Here is a 24377-nt window from a genome sequence, read left to right on the forward strand (position 1 = left end):
GAGGAAGCAAAGCAAAAACCCACCCCTGCTTGGTAGGAAACATTACCTTCATCTTGAGCTCTAGTAAGCAGATGGGAACTAAACCCATGCAGAATGGTTTGGGGGGGTTGAGCAGGGAGATAGATGCCAGTGCAAGGGACTTGGCTTTGCTGCCCAGTTCCTTTGGTGCATCCTTGGTTTCCCCTCCTGGAACAGGAGGTTTGTGCCCCCAAATCCCATTGGAGTGCTTGAGGAAACACGCAGGGAATCTTCGAATGAGTGATTTCCCTTGGAGCTATTTGTGTCCTGGATAATGGGTTGGGTTGGAAGGAGCCTTAAAGATCCATCTCATTCCACCCCCTTCTTCCAAGTCTAAGTGGGGGAAACTAACAAAAAGTCCTGAAATTGGGTACATTTGGTGCATATTTCTCAGATTTCCATGATTTAAAGACCAACCCCCCCCCTTTCTGCAGTAAGAATCACTGTTCTCTGAGATGATACCAAATATATACATCAATGGAATGTAAGATGGTTACTGATTCCCGTCACTCTTACGTGGATTTGCTATTGTAGATCTGTTGGAATGATTTGGTTTGAATAGTGAGTCTTTGGAAGGGACAGTACCTGCTGCCATCGCCTCTTCCAGGCAGGGAAGGCCTCGTCTCCATGGTGGGGCAGCCACGATGTGGTTTTCCCACTGCAAATCCAGCCAAAATGTGGCTTTACGCTGAGTTTTTCCCCCGCACATTGGAGCGGGATGGTGGGAAAGCACCATTGGATTCCATGGAGGGAGAGGGATGATGCTGGATCCCCCCATTGGGTGGCATGAGACCTGGAGCAGCTCTGGGTGAGCCAAATTGCAGCTAAAAGAAGGGAATTGGGAACCACCATCAACCTGGTGCTTTGAAGCATCCTTTTCCCAAGTGGAGCCTGCTCCAGCCGCCGGGCTCCTCCTCCATATCCATGTGGAGCAGGAAAACGGGGGGGTCAAGGGGGGGCTTCCATTGAGAAGGGAACGTGGCAGCAGGTCCTGTCCTTGGAAGCATTGCAACGCAAGGGAGGTGTGGGGAGGGGGGGGGGCAGGGCAAGTATCACTGTGCTTGAGCCCCGGGAGGACAACGCTGCCACCACCACAAGGAAAATGAGACAAAACGAAGCAAAAAAAGACAAAAAAGAGGAAAAAAAAGCAAAAAAAAAGAAGATAAAAGCAAAAAAAAAAGCTACCTCAAGGTATGATGTTACCTCAGCAATGGATGTTTTTGGTGTTTTGTGTTTTTTGGGTTGTTTTGTTGTTTTTTCTCGAGTTTAGGTTTGTTTTTTTTTTTTCTTTGGGGCTTGCTGATATTTTATATAAAAGTCGTGAATAGTCTTGAATATTTTATTTTTGTAATGAAAAGCAGAGAAGTTGGAGAGTTTCTTCTGAGCCAGGAGTTCGTGCAGGTAAACCCAGGTGGGATGAGCCCTATGGAGACCGCCAGGAATCTCCTAGTGGAAAAGATGGCAGCAGCTTCTTTACGTGTCTGGCCTTTTCATGCCATGAATGTCACACGACGCAAGGGCTGTCGCGTGTCGCGACTCTGCGAGACCTTGGATAAATCACAGCCACCAACTGGTTTTGATTGGAAAAAAGCTTAATTTTGGGTTTTTTTTTCTTCCTTTTTTTTTCCCCCTTTTTTTTGGTTTTTTGGGAATGAAATCCAGTGGGAAACCCCCACCAAAAACCTGCCCCTGCCTGAAAAAAGGCCTTTTCTCAAGCCAACTCCAGCGCGAAAGCAAAGTACGAAAGAGCTTTGGGATCAGAACTCTTCCACTCCCGGGATGCAAGGATGGACTCCTAGGCAGCATTGACTATGCAAAGTGGGGTACAAGGGGTTTGCTGGTATCGAAACCACACCAGCTCAGGCAATTTTTATACAAACACTTGGAAGCCATATATATATATCTATATATTTATATATCTTTATATATATATATATATCCCAGAACCCAACTGAATCGGCCTCCTGGGTTGCCACGGAGGCAGCGTCAAAACCATCTTCTCCACTATGATGCTGTTAAGTATTTGACAGAGATTTGCCTCCGTTTTACTGAGGATTAAATGATTTTAAAAAAAAGGAAAAGAAGAAAAAGGAAAAAAAAAGGAAAAAGCAAAAGTGAGGAAAAAGAAACATGAAAGAACAGGAGCCATGTTTTTATATGGATGCATAGAGGAGAGGAAAGATGGATCCAGTCCTGAGGACCAATGGGCTTGAGCTTCTCTGCCTGCTCTAAAAGGTTCCTGGAATTGGTTGATTGGGTTTTTGAAGTCCCATCTCGCTGGTTTCCCCCTGCAAGTAACCAGCCCTTGCTTGAATGGGGGTTAGATATAAAGGGTTTATAATGGATCAAGTGCTGCCATCCTCATCCCAGCATCCGCACCTCTACCATTGACAGGTTTGGGGTGGGAGCAGAGCGTGGGATTCAGCTCAGCTCCAGTAGGGAAGTGCTGACTCTTTCTTGGCATTTCCCATAAATTTGGGCTCAAAAGAGCAAAATCCAGGTTTGGCAGCACCCTGAGAGCAGCTCCTGCCCTTTGATGTGATGGGAGAGGAGTTTCCATGGGATTTCCCTTATTGGTTTTTAGGAAACCTGGCATTTCTCCTGGGAAACCTCATTTTATGGCTTGAAATCTGTGGCTCTGCTTCCTTTTTTTTTCCCTTTTTCCTTTAATTCCAGCCTTGCACAGAGCAGTGTATTCAGCTTTCGGGATGAGAATTGTCTGTCCAACAGCAAGCGTGTCGGATAACTGCGTCAAGCTGTATCACTGATAAGGAAAATACCACAAAACCCCAACAAAACACCCCAAATCCCACTCCTGAGCACCCCCCAGTCCTGTCAGTCTGGTTGTTGTTGCAGTGAGAAGATGACCTAAAATCTGATGATTCAGGGAAACCTTGGATGCTTTTCCCACCCCCAAGCTGGTCCCATAATGTAGGAGTGATTGGTGCTTATTTCAAGGGGGATCTCTTTGTTTTCCTTAGGGAAATTATTTATATATATATATAAAGTGATTTGCAGTAAGGAAGATGCTTCCAAGCTTCTCCCATCTTTCTCTGGAGCCAAGCTGAGCTGGGAAGAGCAAAAGTGGGATAAACCAGGATCCCTGGCCCAGCTGGATGAGATGGGTGGCAGGAGACTCGAGCGAGCCCTGGATCATGCATGGAGTGAATAAACAGGGAAAAAGAATGGGAGTGAACCCCAAAAGCCAGCAGGAAAGATCCCGGTCCCATGGCAGCTCCTTGAGCTGCTTTGTTAGGGAATAAGAGGTAATTGAGGGGGAATTGCCCCATGGAGCCATGAGCGGCGCTGCCGGCTCCTCCTCCTCCCTGCCTTGTTTTTATCACAGCAGAAATAATCTGGTTTTAACCTTATTTTTCATTGCAATTATTTGTCTTCCCCATGAGCAAGGAGCAGCTCCAGCCCTTGCCCCGACCTGGGGTGCATGGGGGGGTCCTCAAGCATCCTTCTCCATAGGGGAAGGAGGATGCAGAGCTTTTAAGTGGACATAGGGAGCCTCTGGGCAGGGTTGGGAACAGGGTTGAAAAGGAAACCAAGTGCTTCTCTGTGCCTCAGTTCCCCCCTGGGGGTGATGCTGCTCTCCTACCTCATAGGGCTCGTGTGAGGATGGGCCAGTTTCTGTCTTGGAAGCGCTTGGTGCTTCCTGGTGCTGTGCCCTGCGCAAAGCATTGCTGGAACGAGCCACCACCATGTGATGGAGAGACTTGGATTTAGGGTTTCACCTCATTTTAATGCTCTTGGAGGCTTCTTTTGCCATGCAGCTGGAGACAAAGAGAGGAGAAGGAACACAAGAATCCCCAGATCCAATGGTTCTTCTCTTCCAAGCTCTAAATGCATTCTTAGGTGTTAAGAGCATCCTTGGGCTTGGCAGCGCTGCCTGGACCATGCTCCCTCCCTGCAGCCTGACCTGGCTGATGTGTGGGAAGGGTTTGATGGAGTCAAACTGAGGAAAATCCATTGCAGATGCTGGAAAGAAACTGCCTGAAAGCTTCGTTTTCTGTTTCCTGGGCCTTAGGTTTGGGTTTGGTTTCATTGCATTCATGCAGAATGAGAGGGAGCAAGGAGTGAAAGTTAGACAGTGAATTGGTGCCGGAGAGGAAAACCTTAGTGAAGCTCCTGCTGTTGGGAATGGTTTCTGGGCTCTGGAAAAGCCAAGATCAGAAACGCAGGCTCGCTCTAAGGCAGCTGAAGACTTCTTTAAGTTAAGTTCTGGCTGGTGTAGGTCTTCCCTCCCTGCCTCCACACAACATAGGCTTTGATAGGTTTGGAACTTTCTTATTTGGGGAGAATTTAGGTTATGAGGTTGGTTTTTTTCTTTCTGCTTTTGGTCATTTTTAATTTCTTTTCTGTTGTAGTTTTTGTTGTGTTTTGGTTGGTTTCATTTGGATGGAATCGGTGTGATCCTGTGAAATGTGTGTTCTCCCAAGGGCACGGGTGGATTTCAGCATCCTCCTAACGCGCTGGGCTTGGGCTGTGCCGTGCCAAGTCTTTCCCAGTGAAAGGGCTGGATTTTGGCTATGGATTTGCTCTGGGAGCAGCAGGAATCAGCAGTGCTTGAGCTCGGGAGGCTTTGATCTGCTGGTTGGAGGTGGGTGGCCATGGGCCGGGTACCTGGTGCTTGGCAATACCTGTTCAAGGCTAGAATGGATTTGGGATGCCCAATGGTGGCTTTGTATTGGGGAGGAGAGAGATGCGTCCCCATTTGGTTGAATCAGCTTTTCTCCTTAGTTTTGTCTGTGTTTTGATTTTAATTTCATGTCTTTTTGTTAACTCCTTGGTGATGTTGGAGGAGATGCAGAGCGGAGCAAAACCAGCCCAAGGCTCTGAAACCGGCTTTAGTATGGAGACTGTGCAGGTGCTGCGAGCTGGAAACACACACGTGCAAACTACCTCAGAGCTGATGGGAGGCCCTGAGGGATGGATGGGGGGTCCCTCAGTGCCCCCGTGGCAGGATCTGGCCTTCAGCACCCCCAAGCTCAGCAGAGACCCTCCTGGCTGGTGGGGAGGAGGTTTTAGTCCTGGTTTTAGGGAGAGCTGCATGGTGGAAGAGGAGAGTGGATGAGGAAGGCTCTGCAGGATGCTGGGATGTGGTGGGGTGGGACCATGGCTGAGCTAGGCCCCTTGAAAAGTCAACCCTAGGTTGACTTGGGTGTGAGGTTGATCCCTGCTGCTTTACTGTGCATTGCAGGATTCCTTAGTTGTCTGAATACCTCTGATTGGTGGTGGGGGGATGCGCTGCTGGACTACAGCAGCAGGATGCTCTGCTGGACCACAGCAGCAGGATGCTCTGCTGGACCACAGCAACAGCCTGTCCCGACTCATGTGGCAGAGCAGTGGCTTATGAACTGTAGAAAGCATTTGGGTGCTGCAGATCAGCATGAGCTGACACCTAAAGGGATTATTTTTGCTTTAAACTCCCCCAATTTAGTTATTAATTTCAGCCCCAGGAGTCAGAATGTACAACAGGACTGAAGCCATTTGGTTTTGGACCAGTCTGGGAAATGGGCTTGGTAAAGCAGCACCAAATCCAATGGGAAAGAGTCTGCTGATGTTTAGGAGTGGGGAAAGGCAGGACGGGAGGCAGGGAATGGCACTGGGCTTGCCAGGCTCTCCCATTGCTATTGGCAGATCACCCTGGGAAATCATTAGGATTGACTGGAATCAGGGCAGGAAGGAATCCTTCACACGGCTGTACTTGCTGTTAGCGTTTGCTACCCAGCAGTTAATCACGTTGGTTCATTCAAAGCGCATCTGGATTCATCTCGGGATCAAATTCCTTGATTTCAGGAGGAAAACTCGTCCCAAACCCATGATCCCATCCCCATCCCCCCCACCCCCTCGTGCCACTGCCACCTCCTGAGACCCAATTGGTTTAGGGGGGCTCCAGAGGAAGCCTGAGCTGTGCCCGTGGAGCCCCTCAGCTTCACCTCACATCAAACCTGGGGGGCACGACCTTATATGTAACCAATTCATTTTTGTTTTATCTACCTCTTAGCGACAATAGATGGAAACCTAGGTAGTGGCAACTCCACAGGCTGTAGTTTAGGGGAAAAAAAGTAAAAAATGAGAAAAAAAAAAGAATAACTACTCTCTTTTTCCAAAGAAAAATGTTCTTTAAGAATAGAATTTATGGGCTTTCTTTTTCGCTTGAAAGTGGTCGTTAGTTGTAAAAGCTCCAGACCTCAGCAGTCCAAAACGTTGGGTTGTGACTGATGTTCTTTTGAATGCTCAATCTTCCATGACCTCCTTTTTTCCTTTAGAACGTGGCTGTTTCCTTCTTCCAGAGCAGTACTTCCATAGCAGTGCACCTCCATCCTCCCTGCTGCCCCAGCCCCGTCCAAGCCTGGCTTTGCTGTTGGAATCACAGGCAATGGGATGGTTTTCCTTCTTTCCCCATGGGCTTGGTGGGGTTGGTGGCAGCGTGAGGTGGGGATCGAGGTGAACTGGGGGTGCTGCATCACTGGGAGCACCCATTCCTCATGCACCCAAGGGTGCTGCTCCTCCCGGCAGCCGCCCCAATGCAACTTGAGGCTATTCCGAAGCTCAATTGTGCTTTCCTGTGTTGAGAATTGGTTTTCCCTCTTTTCAGCTGATTTCTTGTTGCCTTTTCTCCCCTTCCCTCTCCTCCTTTCCTCTTCTCATCCGTGTTCTTGCCTTGTCCCCTCGCGTGAGGCAGTTTGTTGGCTTGGATGTGGAGTTGGGGTTTTGGATGGATGTGGGCTCCGTTGCTCTTCCAGCGAGGTTGTATTTTCTCCTTGGTTTGGTTTCTTTTTTTGCCACAAACAGCTTCACTCAACTGTTTCATTGAAAAATAAAGAGGAAAAAAAGACAAATGAGCAAAACTAAAAACCTCCACAAGGTGTTTGTGTGCATTTGTATGGGGATGGAGAAGAGGAAATAGAGGGGGGAAGAGAGGGAGGAATAGAGGATTACAGGAGGAAATAGAGGAATAAAGGAGGGCTAGAGGAAAAATAGAGATAAACAGGGGGGGATGGAGGACACATAGAGGAAATGAATGGGGGGAAATAGCAAAATAAAAGGGGAAACAAGAAGATAAATACAGGGAAAGGGGGAGAAAGGGTGAAATAAAGAGGGAAATGGAGGAAAATAGAGAAATAAAGGGGGAAATGGAGGAAAATAGAGAAATAAAGGGGGAAATGGAGGGAAAATGGAGAAATAGAGGGTATGAAGGAGAAATAGAGGGGAAAGGGATGAAAAATCGAGAAATAAAGAGGGAAACAGAAGAAAAACAGAAATAATGGGGAGAAAAGTAAGAATTCAAGGAGGAAATGCAGGGGAAAAGAGGGGAATAGAAAATTGATAAAGGGGAAATGGGGAAATAAAGAGGGAATAGAGGAAAAATAAAGGAGAAATAGAGGAAAACCCAAATAAACGTCGCAAATCGGTGCTGGGGGCTGGTGATGACGGAGTGCAGCCAGAGGATGCTCCGAGCTGTCCTCGGGGCCGGTAGCACCCAAACGGGGCCGGTATGGTGCTTTAACGGGGTTTTAAGGACTAATTGATATCATTTCCTATCCCGGAGGTGATGGGAATGAGGATGCGGCTGCGTTCTGGATGTGCAGCAGCCTCCGGACCCCTCCGGGTGGCTCAAGGGCACCGAGAGCGACCGAACGGTCGCTCTCGGTGCCCTTGAGCCACCCGGAGGGGTCCATAGGGGGGTGTCCGCTGCAAGGAACTGGCGCTGCCGGTACCGGAGCTGGAAGGCAGGGATAGGAAGCAGAATCCCATCGCCACAACAGAAGGATAACGGGAGCGAGCATCACTGCGGCGTCGGGTACCGGGATACAGTGAGAGCGCACAGCCCCACAAGCTACGCAGCGGTCCCATGGTGTAATGGTTAGCACTCTGGACTTTGAATCCAGCGATCCGAGTTCAAATCTCGGTGGGACCTCGTGTTCTTTTTGCCTCCCTCCGTCGCCGTTCCGGTAACGCAACGGAGGCGGACGGGAAGCGGGGCGGAACGGGAGGGCAAACGGGAGGCAACCGGGGGCGCCTGTCCCACCCCCGGCACCCGTCGGGCTCCATTTTGTGCGGGGGCGCCGGTTCTTGACTGCGCATGCGCAGGAGGGGCGGGTTGGTGCTGAGGGCGGGGCGCGCTAGCTAACGCTCAGCGGTGATTGGCTTTGTGGGCTGTCACTCCCACGTCTCCGCGCTCCTATTGGCTGAAAGAGCCCTCCGCCCCGCCTCCCACCCGCTGTTGCGGAGGGACGCCGCATTAAAGCGTAGGAGCTCGGTGGTGGCGGTTGTCGATCGCGCACCGTCAGAGGCTTCGGCCCGGGCTTAAGCCGGCGTTGGGGCCAGAAGCGTCCCGAATCCCTTCAGCAGCGGCTTAGCGGCTCTGACGCACGTTTCCCTCCGGTTAACGTCGATCTACGGGTCAGTCCCGGCAGGAGGCCCGGCCGCGCCCGGTTACCGGCCCTGCAGCCGCCCTGGCTGGCCCCGCTGGAGCCGCTCTCCAGCCCTGCCCCGCTCCGCCGCAGGAAAGGGAGGCCCCGGTGGAGCTGTCGGGTTTATTTAGCGTGTGCAGGAACGAACAGAACCACCTCGTTTGGGTAGGGAGGAAGGGGAGAGCCGGAACTGCCGCAGGGAGCGGTGCGCAGGGAAAGCCTCTTCCTTGTGTCAGCCCCTGCCAGGGAGCTCTGCTGGGGCTGAAGGGGTCCCGCAGGGGGTGCTGAGCAGGGTTGGCCATGGATGGGACCAAGCCGTGGCCCAGCAGGCAGGAAAACGCCGCTCCAGGTGGGTTGACAGCGGTTTCCCTTCAAGCACAGCACTGAATTGAGGGCCAGGCTCATCTCCATGAGCTCCCGGAGCCTCAGCACCGTGGTCCACCCGCAGCCTTCCCAGCAGGTGCTGGCTGCATCACTGCCCCTGCCCTGAGGCTGCAGCCTTTGTGCTGGGTCTGGATGTGCCATGGGATGTATGGAGCTGGGCAGGTCTGGGCTCGGAGGAATGCTGTGCTGCCAGAGTGGGACGGCACCTGAGGGGCTCAGAAATAAAAAGAGCTGAAATAAAAAGATTGGGCAAGTTTTGGAGTGTTTTCCCCAAAGATCTTACGTAGCTGCGATGGATTAGGACAAGAGAACCCCAAAACAGCCCCAAAGCATCATCCTCCTCCCAAGCACAGGAGCTGGCTTATTCCTATTAAGCAAGGGATGGGATTTGCCCTTGGGAGCAGGGGGATCCTAGCACTGCTACCTTAGGGCTCCGTGAGTGCTGCCCTGTGGCACCCAGCTTGCTCCAGCCCATCCCCATCACCACTGGGACATGGTGGGATGGGGCCCGCAGGCCCTGAGCCCCTCTCTGGGAAGCAGAAGTGATGCTCAGAGCCCCATGTGTGCAGGCAGGACCTGGCCCTGCGTTCCCATGGCTGCCGGGGGCTTTCCAGGGGAGGAAGTGAGAGTGAGTGATGGGGTTTGACCTCAGAGCCCTGGAGTTACCCTCCTGTGCCTGCTGCACGGAGAGGAACGGGCTTAGGCCAGGGGGGCTCAGCTCCGGAGCTGGGCTTGGAGCTAAGGCAGAGCCCAGGGTGCTGCTGCCTGCCCAGGATGCAGAGGTTGTGGCTGCATGAAGCCGGTGCCGAGCGGCTGCTGAACCTCATCTCCGTGCCAGGGGGGTCATGGGGGGGGTCTCCTTTGGTTTGCTTCTTTGGATGCACTACACTTGGGTTCTGGACTCCCCGGTGCCGAGGGCAGACTACAGGGAAAGCAGGATTGGACAGTCCTGGCTTGCACATGGGAGCATCCCTGTGCCCAGCGGTGACAGCAGCAGCGGGGTCAGCTTATTGTGCAGCCACCCTTCTCCTTAAAGGGGTTCTTGTCCTCGGGGACTCCTTTCAGCAGCGGGTCCTCTCCTGCCATGGACTCGATGTACTCCTTGAGCTCTTTGCCAGTCTTGGAGATCTACCAAGGAAGGAGACATTCCATGGGAGTTACGGGATCACATCCTCATGGCACAGATGCCTGAGGATCAACCCATGTGTGCAGCCAGGAGAGGGGAACTGTGCCCATGGGGGTCCTTGGGAGCATCCCCACAGTGCTGGGGACATCTCTTGGGGTGTAGGACACAGGGCTAAGCCCGATGGAGGCTCTGCCTTGAGGGGAGCTGTGAGTGCAGGTTTAATGGCAGGGGCTGTGGCTCTGCTCCCCTGCAGCAGTCAGAGAAGGGCCCTGCTGGGTTTTGGGTCAGGACTCACCATCTGCCTCTCGTTCTTCACCTCCTTCTTCAGCTGGTCCAGCTCCATCTTCAGCAGCTCCTTCTCCGTCATGTCCTGAGCCATTGTGCCCTGCAAGGGGAAACAGCTCACGAGGGTACAGCTTCAGGACCATTGCTTCAGCCCTACTGGTGCTGCAGAGGCCTCTGATGCCTCAGCTCCTCCACGGTGAGAGTTGGGCTGATGCTAAAGGGAAACCTTTGTAAGGGTTTAAAGGCAGGAGGCACCTTTCAAAGCCCTTCTTGGATCCTCTGCTGTGACCAGGTTGCCATTGCCTTGCTCAGGAGGCACAGGGTGACTGATGCCGTTGGAGGGCAGCAGAGGAGGACCCAGCCTGGCCTCTGAAGAGCTCTTTGCTACCACAAGCCTTGAGGTGACCGCTTGAGAGTGGCTGAGCCGGACAAAGGCTGCTGCCTTGGGGCTGCCAGAGCAGGAGCCTCGGAAGAGAACCTGGATGCCAGGTTTGCAAACCAGACCTCCTGGTCCCTGCTTCCCCCCTGGATGATGCTGGTTACGGCCCCTTCCTGGCTCTGAACGTGCCTGTTTGCACCCGGAGACCTTGTTGGCTGCTCCTGGAAGATGCTGGGGCCATGGGGGTTGGAAGATCCCAGCCAGGGGCTGTGGGAGATCCCTGCACAAGCTGCCCTGGCCCGAGATCCATTCCTATCTTTGACCCTGTTGCCTTTCTGTGGCTGCTCATCCTCCACATCCATGCCCCAGGAGATGCATGCAGCACAGCATAAGCAAGAGCCACGGCAGAGCCCTGCTGCTGGCCTAAACCCTGCCTTAACCCTAACCCTAACCCCCCCCCCGATGTGATGTGTGCCTGGAGGGAGCAGTCACTCACCTCTGGGGATGAGGGGCTGCCCCTCTCAGCAGTGGAGATGCTCAGAGACCCATGCAAGGGGAGATGCTGTTGGCTGTGGTCTTGCTGTCCTGCTCCAGGCTTGAGGACTCCTTCAGCTCTGCAGGAGGGTGCTGGGGAGCAGATGTCTTTGGGCCTTAAGCTGATAATAGACTAAGAGAATAAGCTGGTCAGGTGTTGGGCATTAGCCTCAAAGCCCGGGGTAATCAGTGGTGGGGCTGTGGGGAGGGTGAGGATGGGGGAGGAAGCCTTTGAACCCCTGTCATGGGTGTCTGCGCCATAGAATCCCACAATCCCAGCCTGGTTTGGGTTGGAAGGGGCCTTAAAGCTCCTCCAGCTCCAACCCCTGCCCCAGGCAGGGACCCCTTCCACTGGAGCAGCTGCTCCAAGCCCCTGTGTCCAACCTGGCCTTGAGCACTGCCAGGGATGGGGCAGAGGGAACCGGAGCAGCTTTCCCTGTGTTGAGAAGGGAGGAAGAGGAGAGGATCCGGGGCCAGGGGACCTCACTGGGGGCCGGGAGCAGCTCTCGGTCCTGCAGGGTGTGAGGAGCCGAAGGAAATTCATCATTTCCCTCATCCCTGTGCTGGGGAGGCCACAGGCTCAGGAAGGGCTGAGCCCTGACATGGGCTTTGCTCCTGTGTGGCCAGTGCAGAGGCACTGGGGCTGAGGACAGAGCAGGGCAGGCCCCAAGGAAGCACCTGCAGGAGGGATCTCCAAGCACCAGAGCAGTGGGAATTTCCTGTCCCTTCTCTCCCGAGGGATGTGAGCAGTGGGCAGCAAAGGACACACTGCACCGGTGAGGGGAGGACGGGCACTGCACTGGGGGGCACTGGGCACATCCCTGCGGGCCTGGGGGGTGCTGAGCGAGGGCTTTGGCTGCATCTCCTGCCTGCCTGGTAGAGGTGAAGGGAAGGGGCATGGTTCTGCCTGGCTGAGCCCCACACCAGCACCAGCACCAGCAGCACCAGCAGCACCAGCAGCACCAGCACCAGCAGCACCAGCAGCACCAGCAGCGCATGGCCCCGGTGGCAGACACGGGGTCAGGGCTGGTTTCGGTCCATGCCTCACATCCTTTGCTGCCGCCGTGAGCCCCACACGTCCCTCGTGGGGCTGAGGCTTCCTCCCCAGCTCTCTGTGCTGTGACGGGGCCGGGTGGGTCCCAGGCCCTCGGGGTGCCCCTCGGGCCCTGCGTCAGCACAGCCACGAGCTTCAAAGCAGGGCGCAGGGGAGGAAGTGGGAGCAGAGCCCTCACCATGGCGGAGCTGGAGCAGCTGCAGCAGCACATCCCATCGGGGCAGCAGGTCCTGCGCCAGCACCACCGAGACCTCCAAAGGGTGGCCGAGTACTGCGAGAGCAACTACCTGCAGGTGAGGGGCCGGGTGTGGGGCCGGCGCTGGGGGATGCGGCAGCACTGCAGGGGTTGGAGGTCTCCGGTCGGTGATGGGAAGGCTCTGCCCTTGCGGATGGGAACCCGAGCGACCCTTACCCAAGGAGCGGTGCTGCCGCTTGGGGCTTCTCTCGTGCCTCAGTTTCCCCTCGTGCTCCACATGGGGTTTGTGCTCAGCTCCCAGAGTGGGTTTGGGATGAAGGGAATCATCCCCCTGTGACACCAACCCTGCTGGCCCCAAGGGTCTGCCCCTTGGCAGCACGGAGGTGAACCGGGTGCTGCCACCACCAGTGTCACCCTCCTTCCTGGCCCCCGATGAGGGAAGGATGGGGACCTTTGGGGTGAAACGGGCTCAAGGCAGACCCTGAGGCTGCTCCCGAGGGGTTGGAGCTACCGGAGTGGAGCTGAAGGGGAAACGTGATGAGACCCGGAGGAGCTGTGGCTGCCCCATCCCTGGCAGTGCTCAAGGCCAGGTTGGACACAGGGGCTTGGAGCAGCTGCTCCAGTGGAAGGGGTCCCTGCCCATGGCAGGGGTTGGAGCTGGAGGAGCTTCAAGGTCCCTTCCACCCCAGCCCAGTGCATTCGGAAAGCAGAAGGAAGGGACCCTGCGGCTCCACGCGGAGGTCCCCGGGCCCGTCCCATCCCTGTGCCCCCCCCTTGCAGGCCAGCGACCAGCGGCAGGCGCTGGAGGAGACCATGGCTCTGAGCGCACAGTCCTTGGCCAGCGTCAGCTTCCAGGTGAGCAGCTTGGCCAGCGCCTTCCTGCGGCTGCTGGAGCTGCGGGCGGCAGAGCTGCGCCGGCTGGAGGCCGACATCAGCTGCGTGGCACAGGTTGGACCCCTCGGGGCTATGGGAGGGGGGGTTTGGGCGGATCCGAGGGGACAAGGACCCCCCCCCCCTGCAGCATCACCTGGCAGTGGGGATGCAAAACCCTGTCCTTGGTGTTCCCCCAATGGGTCAGTGGGGATGGGTCCATCTGGGGCTGGGTCATTGGGCTCTGGGGTGTTCTCCCAGTCTGGGCACTCACAAATCCCAGTGGATCCCATGGGAAGTGCCTGGGAAACGTCTGAAGTGAAGAGATGGGGCTCGGAGCCTTGGCCTGGCTCTGCCCTTGCTGGGGGCTGGCTCTGTCCTCCCGGAGCCTGGGGACACGGCTGTGGATTCCCGTCACCACCCGCCCTCTTCCTGGCACTTGGAAGTCACCTGGAGCTTTTCCAGCCACGGGAGGAGCCGGGACCCCAGCAACACACTGGGAGCAACAGGAAAACAGCTTTGGGTGGCTGAGGCCAGCGCCTCCCCCTGCCCCATTCCTTGCTTTAGGAAGGGCCTTGCTGGCACCAAGGGCATCACTTGTGAGGGAGCAGAGCAGGATCTGCCCTTGCGGCTGTGGCCGGGCAGGGAGGTGGGGGGTCCCCGTCGGGGCAGTGGTGACAGCAGCATCTCCGCAGCGCGTTGAGATGCACAAGGAGAAGGTTTCTCGCCGGGAGATTGGCTCTTTGACCGTCACCAAGAGGTTCCCATCGTGCCAGACCGTGGTGCCCCCCCCCAGTCCCCCCTGCCTGGAGCCCTACTGCAGGAAACCCCTCAACTTCAGCGTCCTGGACGACATCGGCCACGGTGTGAAGGTGAGCCCGGGGCTGCGGTGAGGGCTTGGGTGGGTGCTCCCACTGTTCCCAGCATTGCACTGATGGGTTCACAGCGGCTCAGTGGGGGGCCCTGCCCGTCCCCCCCCGTTCATCCCATTGGGGCTCGGTGGTGGCAGGCAGGGAGGGGGGCACAGCCCCATGGAACACAGGGGAACTGCGGCTCCCAGCGCTTCCACCCGGCCCGGGCCCTTCCCAGCACCGAAACCACCGGCACAGGAAGGCGCTGGGGGGGGCTCGGCCCCCACGGAGCCGTCGTGGGGCCAGGGGGGGAAGTGTCAGCGCTGGGGCTGCGGTTCCCGAGCTGCAGGCGCCTCTCTCGGCCCCGCTGCCTTCACCCCCCCCCCCCCTGCGCCCGCAGGACCACAGCACCCGGCTGCTCTCCCGCACCGGAACCCTGGCTCGCAAGGGGACCAAGTCACCGGCGCAGGCTGCGGGCACCTTGGGGTGAGCCCGGGGGGGGAACGGGGTTGGGGGCGCTGCGGATCCGTCCCCATCCCAGCTCCGGGCTGGGGCTCAGCGCCCGCTCTGCCCGCAGGAGGAGCCCCCGCATCCCGGAGCCCGTCCGGCCGCCGGTGGTACCCGAGGGCAGGGGCTGTGCAGCCTCCTCCTCGCTCATCTCCATCAGGTACCGGTGCTGGGGGGGCCTTGGGGGGGTCCCTGTTCAATGAGGGGGGGCAAAGCTGGCCCCAGCCTGGCCTCACCCTGCCCCTGCTGCCCCCCAGCTCCAGCGGGGCCCCTGGTGAAGGCATCATCGCCCCCCCCCCACCGCCACCACTGCCACCGTCCCTGCCAGGACCGTGCCCAGCACCAGCTCCACTCCCCGGGCACCCGGAGCTGCCCCCAGGTGAGGCCGGGGGTGCTCGGCCCGGGGGGGGGGGGGTCATGGGGACTCAGGGAGCGCACGTGGGTCCCTCAGCCCCCATTGATGCTGCAGCCCCCGATGACCTCGAGCTGCCACCGCCGCCACCTCCAGCCCTGTTTGACTTCGAGGACGTGGCCCCACTGCCGCCCCCCCCTGCAGAGGACCCCCCCTGGGCCCCGCAGAGCTACGTGGAGAAAGGTCCCGTGGGTCCCGTCCCCCCCCCCCCCCCCCCCGATCTCTGCCAGGGTGCTCTTGGTTGAGCCCAGACCCCAGCACCCAGGGCCTGGCTCTGCCCTGGGGCTGGAATGAACCCGGAGCAGCACCAGGACCTGCTCCTGTCCCGGTGAGGCTCCATGGCCCTTCCCTCCCTCCTCTCCCAGTGGTGGCCCTGTACCCCTACACGCAGCAGAAGGACAATGAGCTCTCCTTCCAGCCCGGAGCCCTCCTCTTCGTCACCCGGCGCCACTCGGACGGCTGGTGCGAGGGTGTCATGGGCCAGGAAGTGGGATTCTTCCCTGGCAATTACGTGGAGCCCTTGTGAGCCCCCTGCATTCCCACCAGGAACCGTTCCCACCTGGATCAGCTCCTGCTGTGCTTTGCCTCGGAATCCGGCTTTGCTCAGCACCCAGAGCATCCCCTGCGCTGTGTGTGCTTGATGGCAGCAGCATTGGTTGCTGCTGGTACTGGGGATGTTTAGCACAGGGATGGAAACGCTGCTCCCAGCCTCAGGAACCTGCTGCCCATTCCCCATCAGCTTGAACCACAGAACTGGTTTGTTTTGGAAGGGACCTTAAAGCTCCTCCAGCTCCAACCCCTGCCACGGGCAGGGACCCCTTCCACTGGAGCAGCTGCTCCAAGCCCCTGTGTCCAACCTGGCCTTGAGCACTGCCAGGGATGGGGCAGCCACAGCTGCTCTGGGCACCCTGTGCCAGCGCCTATTGAGATGCAGAAAGGGATGAGCCAGGGCCCAATCCTCTACCAAAGGGGTACCCAAGGGGCTCCCTCCCGCAGAGCATCACTTGCAGCCTGGCCCCACACTGCTGCTCCCCCTCCATCCCCATCCTTCCCCATCCTTCCCCTTTCACTGGCCCAAGGAAGGGAAAGCAACATGTACGGAGCTGTTCCACACCCAGGTTTATGCCCTGGCTACAAACACCTTGTGTCTCTGCAATATAGAGCTCTGTATCCATATACATAGATATGCATGTCTTTAATTCCATGGCTTTAAGTTCCACACAGTTGAACGGGGTCCAGAGGAGGAAGAACAGAGGGGGGGGGGGGAATGAAGGAAGAGGAGGAACAACTCGGGGCTGCTTTGGTTATCACTGCTCAGGTTCGTGCCAGGGTTCCTATGCTTTGGCCATTAAGGCTGTGGAGACATCCTGGAGACATCAGGGAGCAGCAAACGCTGAAGGGCCCCTCTGCAGAGTGCAATTGGAAGGGGCCATAAATACTGCAGGGGGCAGGGGAGCTGATGCCAGGGGAAGTGCTCAGCACCAGAGCTCCCGGGGCAGGCTCAGCACCTCTGAACCAGGGCAGGAGGGAAGCTCATCCCCAGGGTCCAAGGGGAGTTGGTTTGAACCAATGGACACGAGGAGGTGACCGATGATGGCTCAGGATGAGGAGGAATCTGCCCTGGATCAGAGGATGGCAGTGGAAGGCAAGGGCAGCTCCTCCTCTTCCGATGGGCTGCAGGAGGCGTTTTCCAAGGTACCCCCTTCCCAAAGGATTCCTGCTCCTCGTGTCAGGGCTGTTCTGGGAATCGAGCCCCAAGGGATGACAGCTCCATCACCAGGCTCAGGAGCAGGGCTGGGATGCAGAGGGGGAGCTCGGGCAGCTCCGATTCCCTGCGTTCCATTGCAGGGGCCTCGAGCATAGGGATGAAGGCAGCAGCAGGCAGCTCGTGGTGAGGCCAGGCGGGTGAGGAGGATGAGGGTGCGAGGAAGCATGTGCAGGGCCCAGCCTGGTCCTTCAGGAATTGCCCTTGTGAAGTCAAAAGGGGAAGGGACGAAAACCAAACCCCCCCCCCCAAATCACCTTTAGTGTTGGCAAACACCCACGGGCAGGCGTCCGAGTGCATAGAGAAGGCTTCACCTGGATGGGGAAGGGGGACCTGGAGAAAGTGCTTCCATCAGCAGGGAGGAAGGAGCTGGAAAGGCAGGAAAAGAGCCCAGGAGGGGCCAAGCGAGCAGTGCTGATGAGCAGGGGGGTCCATGGCGTGACCCCCCCCAGGCCTCTCCCATCCTCTCCTCGCACCCAGGTCTCTTCTGAGCCATCACTTCTTGAGGAGCTCCTGCAGGTAGTGGGCGACCTCAGCAGCGGATTCCCAAGGCACAACAGTGGCCTGGAAGGCTCCCGGCTGCTTCGTCTCCATCTCCTGGGCCATGCGGTGCATGGGGAAACCCTTCCTTGGGAAGGCCACGTCCATGGCAGTCAAAGCGGCCGCAGGGCAGAAGTCGTTGGCACCGTCTCCGACATAGAAAACCCTCTGGAACTCCAGCTCCTCCTGCGCTCTCTCCGCCAGGTATTCCGTCAGGATCTTGCGCTTGCACATGTTGGCCGGGCAGTCAAGGCACTTGTGGCTGTGGTAGGGCCCCAGGGTCAGGTAACCCCTCTTGTCAAAGCTGGACGGGTTGCTGAAGACCTTGCGGAACAGGGAGTAGAACCCGGCAGCCTTCAGGGCGCACTCGATGCCGAACATGTTGGCGTCGGAGATGAGGATGACCTCGAAGAGCTCGTGGTGCTTGGAGATGAACTGGAAGAGGTCTGGCATGCCGGGGGTCAGCGGGATGCTCTCGTACACGCTCTTGAAGGCGCCCATCTTGACGCCCTGGTCCCCCATGTAGGCCAGCACCCTCTGCATGTACTCGTTGTAGAAGCCCTCGCGGAAGGTCTGGCGGATGTGGTCCGGGAGCACCTGCCCTGGAGCCGCACGCACGATGGATTCATCACTGTTCTCATTGATGATGGTCTCATCGAAGTCAAAGACCAGCAGGAACCTGGGCGGCCGCGGACCGGCCATGCCGACACCCTGCGGGTGCAGGATGATGCCCACTGTTAGCCCTGCCATGCTCCTGGGCCAGCTCAGCCCCTGCAGCTGAGCCCAGTGAGGCTCCGGGGGGGGGTTAATCCCTGCTGGTGTCCCTCACCCCGGCCCTAAGGCCTTTATCCTGCCTATAAGGAGCTCATTTTGTCAGCACTAATCCCCTTCCTGCAGTCAAGGGGTCACTGGGACGAGCAAGAGCTGCATCCGTCCTCGCAGGGGACACTGTGGGGGGGGTATCCCAAAGGGGTATCCCAAATAGGGGTTCGTGTCCCTGCAGGAAAACCCTTTGCAAGTTGATTCTTGCTCCATCACCCGGGCACAACCCCCCCCCCCCCCCCCAAGTTGGGCTCTGTAGGCACCACAAAGCCTGGGATAACTTGGAGCTTCCTCCTGCCCTGCTTTAACCCCCAAAGCAGGCACGGAGCCTCCCTCCTAAAGCCACCACGGCCCCTGCAGCACCTCCCGCTGCTCCCATGATCCCGACTAGAGACCTGCAGGATGAGGACCCCATTCCTGCTCCTGAGAGGGGACAATGGGTGCGAATGGCACTGACCTTAAAGAGGCATGGCAGCCCCACACCCTCACAGCACCTTTTCATGCTGAGAGCATCACTCTGCAGGCAGCGTCTCGCTGAAGGCAGCGCTCAGGGCTCCTCTGCCTGCAAGGCACCAACAACGGGGGGGGGGGGGTTAATGGGTCTGGCACCAAACGGGTCCTGCAGCCAATTCCCAAACTCGGGACCTTTTGTCCCGGGAATGGGGGAATTAAAGGAGCCTCTGCAGAGCCCCTTTAATGCTTTTGAGACCTCTTAATTCCCTGGGCTTTGCTGCATGTGAGAGCAGGCTCAGCCATAAACCCCAGCACCACACACTCTGTTCCAGCCCTGCCCTCACTTTCCCACTGTGATCCCAGTTCAGGATGGGTCTTCCAATGGAGGCATCCTCCAGGAATGAAGCCGGCAGAGCCATCACCCACTGGGCCAGGGGCACCAGCAGCACAGCTCAGCCGGGCTGGGAGCATTGCGGTGCAGCAGGAAGGGTTTCACAGCCGGTGATCCATGGGGGATCCATGGGGCTGGACGGGAGCCCAGCACCAACCTATTTTGGGCACCAGCGCGATCCAGGACTGCGCTGAAAGAACAAGCCACAATTGCAGTGGGAAACCTGGGGAGCCTCCCAGCCGGACACCAGAAGCCCCCATCAGAAGCCAAGGGGTGTTTGCAGGCATCTTCTGAAGCCAAGGAATGCTCCATTTAGCCTGGGATCAGCCACCACAAATTGCAGGTCCGAAGCAAGAGAAACAGAAAAAGCCCAACCGTGAAAGAGGAATTGTCCTTTTGGTCTCTTTTTAGGCCCTAAAGAGCTGCCACTGATGAGAACTTGGGTCGAAGCCTTAAGGAGGAGACTTTGTGCTACGTGGAATGGGCAGGCAATGGGACAATGGGGACCTGCACTGGGAAAGCTCTTTTGGGCCCAAGCTCTTTGCATTTTGCTCCAGTGGAAGATGCCCCTGCCCGTGCAGGGCTTGGAGCTGGATGAGCGCTGAGGTCCCTTCAACCCAAACCAGGCTGGGGTTCCATGGTTCTACATCCAAAACTGGAGCAAAACCAGTTTGGTCTCTCCTGGCTCCCTCCTTGGGGAGCCCATCACCCAGCTCGGCACAGGTCCCTGCAGCTCCCCAGGGCCCCTTTGCTCTTCCTAAGGCATCGTGAGCCCCAGCAGGGATAAATCCAACTGCTCCCAGTTGCTGCACTGGGCTCCTTGCCCCAGTGTCCTTGCAGCTGCATGGAGCCTGCTGGAGTCAGCTTCCCTTCAGGAGTTAGTGGGGAGGACAGAGGCTGCTGGGCTGTTTTCTATGGGATTTCTAAGGAAAATGATAATCCATGATGTCCACTTGGACAATGCTGCTCCCATCCACCAGTGGGAGACCAGAGCATCCCAACATGCCCCTGCAAGAGCTGCTTTCTGCTCCCAGCCCTCAACTCACTGCATCCAAACGTGCATTGCTTTTATGCAAAGGAGACATTAAAACCTAAACCAGAGTTATTTAAGGAATAAAGACCCGGGATGGGATTTACCACCAGCCTCCGGGGGCTGCAGGGCAAACGATGCCCTTTCCATATGTGCTGTTTCCCCCTTAGGATACAGAAATGGGAGATCCCAGCATTGAGAATGATTTAATAAACCAGGGCTCAGTAAGGACGAGCTCAGCTGTGGGACCTCAACCCCTGGCTCTGCCCCAGGAAGCTCCCAGCCCTCCGTGACTGCAGTCCCGGCAATGGGCACACCGGTAGCGCCGTGGGATGGCGCAGGCGGCTCCATCCGGAGCAGGGAGAAGTGAATCCATAGGGATCGTGTCCCTGCTCCCAGCAGAGCTATTTCTGCTCGGAGATGACTCACCCGGCGGCTGCTTCCCGGGAACGCGTCCGTCCAGCGGCCACAGAACAGGGACTCCCTCCAAGCCAAGGGAAAAGCGGCCGCGCTCCCGACCATCCTGCAAAGCCTGAGTGTTGGGAACAGAGCAGGAGAGGGGGATTTGCTCCTTAATCCCATCAAACAGGAAAGGATCCGACCGAGCTCAGGGTGAGGAGCAAACCCCGCTGGGTAGCAGCAAGGAGCTGCTGGGCTCAGCCCCAGGTCACTTCCCAGCCGGGTTTATCCCTGACCCCCCGAGCTTTCCTTCCAGCCCCCCCGGGATCCTCCCGTCCCCACCCCTGCTATCTCTGCAGCCTTAAGGCCGGGGAGGGTTCAGGGCAGGACAAGCTGCGCGCAGAGCGGTGCGGAGCTGCACCCCCGCCCTCCACCGTGCGCATGGGGATCAGCGCCCGATCCTGGAGCCGGGAATAGCGGAGGGGACACGGGGCTGCATTTTCTCCCCCTCCCCAGACCCAGCTTTTGCCTGATTTTAACGTTTTTCACCCTAATTTCACCACTGACCTTTGGCAAACTCAAGTGCCCACCTCCCAGACCAGTGTTAAGGGCGAACCAAGACATAAAGTCCTCCTGCTCGGGGGGGGTCTCAGTCAGCCCTGCCCGGTGCCACCGCATCCCTTCCCCTGCTCCGCGGCTCCTGCTTCACCCCAGGCCCCCGGGAACGGGGACTTGGTCCCGGGCACGCCGGGTTTACGGTGGCTGCTCCCGACCCTGCGCTGATCCCAACAACCCCGAAACACGCGGATTTCACCCCAAAACCGCTGCGGGTGCCGGGCTGGGGGAGTCCGAAACCGGATCCCCCGCAGCGGTGCCGGAGCCGCCGCCGGGAGCGCGCATCCCGCGGCCTCGCGCCCTCCAGGGCACCGGCGCCAGCCCCAAGTGACAGCGGCGGCCGCTCCGGCGCAGGCACCGGCGCTCCTCGGCTCCGGTACCGGTGACAGCCGCAACGGGGCGGACTCACGGCACGATCGGTACCGGGAGGCACCTCCCGGTACCGGCTGTCCCGACCCGCGCACGGACCCTCCGGTACCGGCACCGTCCGCCCGCTCCCCGCAGGGTGCTGCAGGATCGGCACCTCCCGGTACCGGTACCGGTACCGGCACCGGCCGCAGCGGATCGGCACCTCCCGGAGCCCACACCCGGGGCACGGCTCCTCGGAGCCTCCCGGTACCGGCAGCGGCCGCCCCGGTGCCGCCGCGCACCGAAGAACCCCGGAGCCTCCTTACCGGGTGGGAACCGCCCCGGTGCCGGCGGCCGCAGCCCCTCGGCCGCTGCTCAGGCCGGACACCGGCGGCTGCTCGGTGCGGTGCGGCGGGGCCAGCGCCGCTGCCGGGGCTGCCCCGAGCGCGGCCCCTTTAAGGCGACGCAAACGGAGCCCCGCGGAACAACCGCAGTCCGCATACGTCACAGCCCGCCCAGCCAATGAGAGCTGCGCCAGAGCGTACACAGGGGGCGGGGCCTGGAAGAGACACGCCCCTTCCCCGCGAGGAGGGGCCGCTTATTCACACCCCCCCCCCCCGAGCATCAGTAAAAACAATCATTAAGATGCAATTTAACCGTTTTGGGGGGATTTTGCCCCAAACCGCGGGGGGGCGCAGCCCCCAGGCAATGCCCAAGACCGGCGCTCCCCAGGACGGGCGGGGGGCAGCGGGGCTGCTGTGATGGCAGCGGAGCGCCCGCAGCCCCACATCCACCCCCCGGCTGCGGTATCGGTGGCTTTGCAGGACCTCTCATTTGTGCCGATAACCGCACAAAGCCGAGCCTATGGGGCGGCAGGGAGGGGACTCGGCCGCCCGGCGCTAGGAACACGTCGTTCAGAGCCCGGCAGGGGCTGGGGTTTGTCTTGCTTTTAATTAAGGGCGTTCGAGAATAGAAGGACGCGAATAAAAGGGCAAAGCTCTGCAAAATAACCGCTGTGGTTTCGTGCTCCCGGGGCCGCCACGTCGAGTTCAAGCTGGGGCACCCGAAGCTCTCCATGCCCCCAGGCTGGCACCGGTCAGAGCTCTGAGCGCAGCCAAACCGCTGCTATTCTGAGCCCTTCGGCCTCGCCCTGCTGCTAAAGGACACCCTCCTCTATGTACCGACAGCAGCGGCCTCCTCAGCACCAGCCCAGCTCCCAGGGAAGTGTGTTATCCCTTATGGAGCCGGAGGCATCCAGGGGGTTTAAAGAGGCAGAGCGCACCCCGCTTCCCCTGCGGTGTGGGCTATGATTGCTCTCCTTACCTATTCCCCCCTTCGGAGCTAGACCAGCTCTTGTTAACCCAGCAGCCGTGCTCGAACCACAGCAGTGGGTACGCGACCCTCAAAAGAGCAAATTCTCTGCTGCCTCCCATCTCCTTTCCCCCGACGGGCAGTGGGGCAAAGATCATTCCCAACCATGGCAGACGGAGCTTGGCAGGGAGCGATCCTCGTATCCCAGTGATTTTCCACTGTTAAGAAGCGTGGAGAGCAAGTGAGGACAGCGCCTGCTGCATGGGCTGAGCGGCTCCTGGCGCTCCCGGGACAGGCAGGCGGCTCTCGCTCCGCACCCACACAGCCCCCGGTGCACGTTTCCCTTGGAGCGGGTCCCGTTTTCACACCACCGACGTTGCATCAGCACACAACAACCAGCGCTGGAGCCGGCAGCACCCCCGTCCTGTGGCACATCCCTCCCCTGCTTCACCTCCAGCCTGCAGCGCACAGAGCAAGCTGGGTTATGGCTTACCCATGGAATCTGTGTCAGATCCCCTTGTGCCCATGGGCTCTGTGTAAAACCAAAGCTTTCCTTTACTATCCCTGTGGCTCAGTCTCCAAGGCACATGGATAAAGGAACCATCAGTTGCAGCCAGTCACTTCCTGCTGTCTCAACAGTGTTCTCTAACAAAGTGTCTTTTAGAGCAACAGAGTTTTGGTGGTTGAATAATATTTATATGGTCAATATCAGGAAAAGCCTCAAGAGCTCAACAACAGCGAGCTCCATTCATTCCATGGAGCCTCCCTGTGTTTCTCCTGTAGACATGGGCTTTGGTTTTGTATTTAGCATTGAAAGTCACCAATAAGGACTCACTAGAGCAGTGATTAGGTCACTGCCCACCAGCAGCCAACGCATGTTATATGTTCAGTTCTATATAACATGGAGAAAACAGGAAATGCAGGCAGCAAGATTGGGATGAGTGTCTGCTGAGGTGGCACAGGAGATGCCCAGGTAATAGTGATCATCTCCACCCAGGACACGCTGGCCATGCTCACAGCACCGTGCTGCTGAGCAGAGCAAGGTGATGCTCTCAGTACCTGCAGCTCTCCTAGAGCGCACTGCCCTCATCCTGCTGGAAATCCTCTTCTCATCCATGGAAGTAAGTTCAATCTCAGTCTCCTTTGTCATAAACCAAGCCTAAAAAGCCTCCAACCCCCTGCCAGTCACTCAGCTGACACTGATCAGCACAATGGGTTCTGAAGAGGCTGATGGGTGACAAAAGTCGCATCACAGCCTCCAGTCGCTGAGTGCATTTAGAAAACACAGCGGCTCCTCTGCAGGGCTCTCCTCAACAGAAAGGACATAGATTAAAGTGCAGCTCCATAGGGAACGATCTCTCTGCGGGATGGGAAAAGCCAGGAGCTCCAACAGCTCACAATGTACCACGGGTTACACTGGTTTAAACTAACCTGGGTTTCTCTTCTGTGTCAATCTGCCACCAGTTTTGTACAGAGCAGGCAGTGGCTGGATTACTGTTAGCAGTGAAAACACATCTAAACCGAGTTACTTACAGTCCATGAGTCACTGCATAGTAAATCCCAGTTGTTTTCTGGTAGCAGCTTCAGTATTCACAGAACTCCAGCCAACATTTCAGGCCAAGCAGGAATTTTCCTATGAATTAACTACTTAAAGACATGGT

General features: G+C 57.7%; 3 protein-coding genes and 1 non-coding gene across 6 annotated transcripts; 2 read left to right on the top strand and 2 right to left on the bottom strand.

Annotated features, from left to right (window-relative positions):
• The first annotated feature begins 7876 nt into the window (after positions 1-7876).
• Positions 7877-7948, top strand: TRNAQ-UUG (transfer RNA glutamine (anticodon UUG)). Its single transcript has one exon. It is a non-coding gene; the product is annotated as a tRNA-Gln (tRNA).
• A 1882-nt stretch (positions 7949-9830) lies between these two features.
• Positions 9831-10333, bottom strand: GNGT2 (G protein subunit gamma transducin 2). Its single transcript, XM_005141874.1, has 2 exons — positions 10250-10333; positions 9831-9956 (listed from the first exon to the last, which is right to left on the bottom strand). The coding sequence occupies exons 1-2, from the start codon at positions 10331-10333 to the stop codon at positions 9831-9833; spliced, it is 210 nt and encodes a 69-aa protein (XP_005141931.1).
• Positions 10334-12182: 1849 nt separating this feature from the next.
• On the top strand, positions 12183-15834 carry ABI3 (ABI family member 3). Of its 2 annotated transcripts, XM_034070175.1 has the most exons (7): positions 12183-12499; positions 13183-13350; positions 13968-14144; positions 14524-14609; positions 14701-14790; positions 14888-15225; positions 15408-15834. In XM_034070175.1, the coding sequence occupies exons 1-7, from the start codon at positions 12386-12388 to the stop codon at positions 15566-15568; spliced, it is 1134 nt and encodes a 377-aa protein (XP_033926066.1). In that variant the 5' UTR covers positions 12183-12385; the 3' UTR covers positions 15569-15834. The 2 variants fall into 2 exon arrangements, with proteins under 2 accessions (XP_033926066.1, XP_033926065.1); XM_034070174.1 differs by lacking the exons at positions 12183-12499; positions 13183-13350 and having other exon boundaries at positions 13491-14144; positions 14888-15009; positions 15082-15225.
• Positions 15835-16218: 384 nt separating this feature from the next.
• On the bottom strand, positions 16219-22785 carry PHOSPHO1 (phosphoethanolamine/phosphocholine phosphatase 1). Of its 2 annotated transcripts, none has more exons than XM_031042617.2 (4): positions 22729-22785; positions 20473-20575; positions 18627-18731; positions 16219-18058 (listed from the first exon to the last, which is right to left on the bottom strand). In XM_031042617.2, the coding sequence occupies exons 3-4, from the start codon at positions 18669-18671 to the stop codon at positions 17303-17305; spliced, it is 801 nt and encodes a 266-aa protein (XP_030898477.2). In that variant the 5' UTR covers positions 18672-18731; positions 20473-20575; positions 22729-22785; the 3' UTR covers positions 16219-17302. The 2 variants fall into 2 exon arrangements, with proteins under 2 accessions (XP_030898477.2, XP_033926235.1); XM_034070344.1 differs by lacking the exon at positions 22729-22785 and adding an exon at positions 21732-21851.
• Between the last annotated feature and the right edge of the window lie 1592 nt (positions 22786-24377).

Source organism: Melopsittacus undulatus, chromosome 17, assembly GCF_012275295.1.
Source record: "Melopsittacus undulatus isolate bMelUnd1 chromosome 17, bMelUnd1.mat.Z, whole genome shotgun sequence".
Classification (NCBI taxonomy): domain Eukaryota; kingdom Metazoa; phylum Chordata; class Aves; order Psittaciformes; family Psittaculidae; genus Melopsittacus; species Melopsittacus undulatus.

Excerpts from the sequence above, each read along its gene's own strand:
- GNGT2 (XM_005141874.1), bottom strand. The coding sequence starts at position 10,333 with ATGGCTCAGGACATGACGGAGAAGGAGCTGCTGAAGATGGAGCTGGAC. Across the intron at positions 9,957-10,249 it reads TGAAGAACGAGAGGCAGATG|ATCTCCAAGACTGGCAAAGA; the intron begins GTGAGTCCTGAC and ends CTTCCTTGGTAG.
- ABI3 (XM_034070174.1), top strand. The coding sequence starts at position 13,599 with ATGGGGCTCGGAGCCTTGGCCTGGCTCTGCCCTTGCTGGGGGCTGGCT. Across the intron at positions 14,145-14,523 it reads ACATCGGCCACGGTGTGAAG|GACCACAGCACCCGGCTGCT; the intron begins GTGAGCCCGGGG and ends CTGCGCCCGCAG. Across the intron at positions 15,010-15,081 it reads GCACCCGGAGCTGCCCCCAG|CCCCCATTGATGCTGCAGCC; the intron begins GTGAGGCCGGGG and ends TGGGTCCCTCAG.
- PHOSPHO1 (XM_031042617.2), bottom strand. The coding sequence starts at position 18,671 with ATGAAAAGGTGCTGTGAGGGTGTGGGGCTGCCATGCCTCTTTAAG. Across the intron at positions 18,059-18,626 it reads GGCTGCCATGCCTCTTTAAG|GGTGTCGGCATGGCCGGTCC; the intron begins GTCAGTGCCATT and ends CTGCACCCGCAG.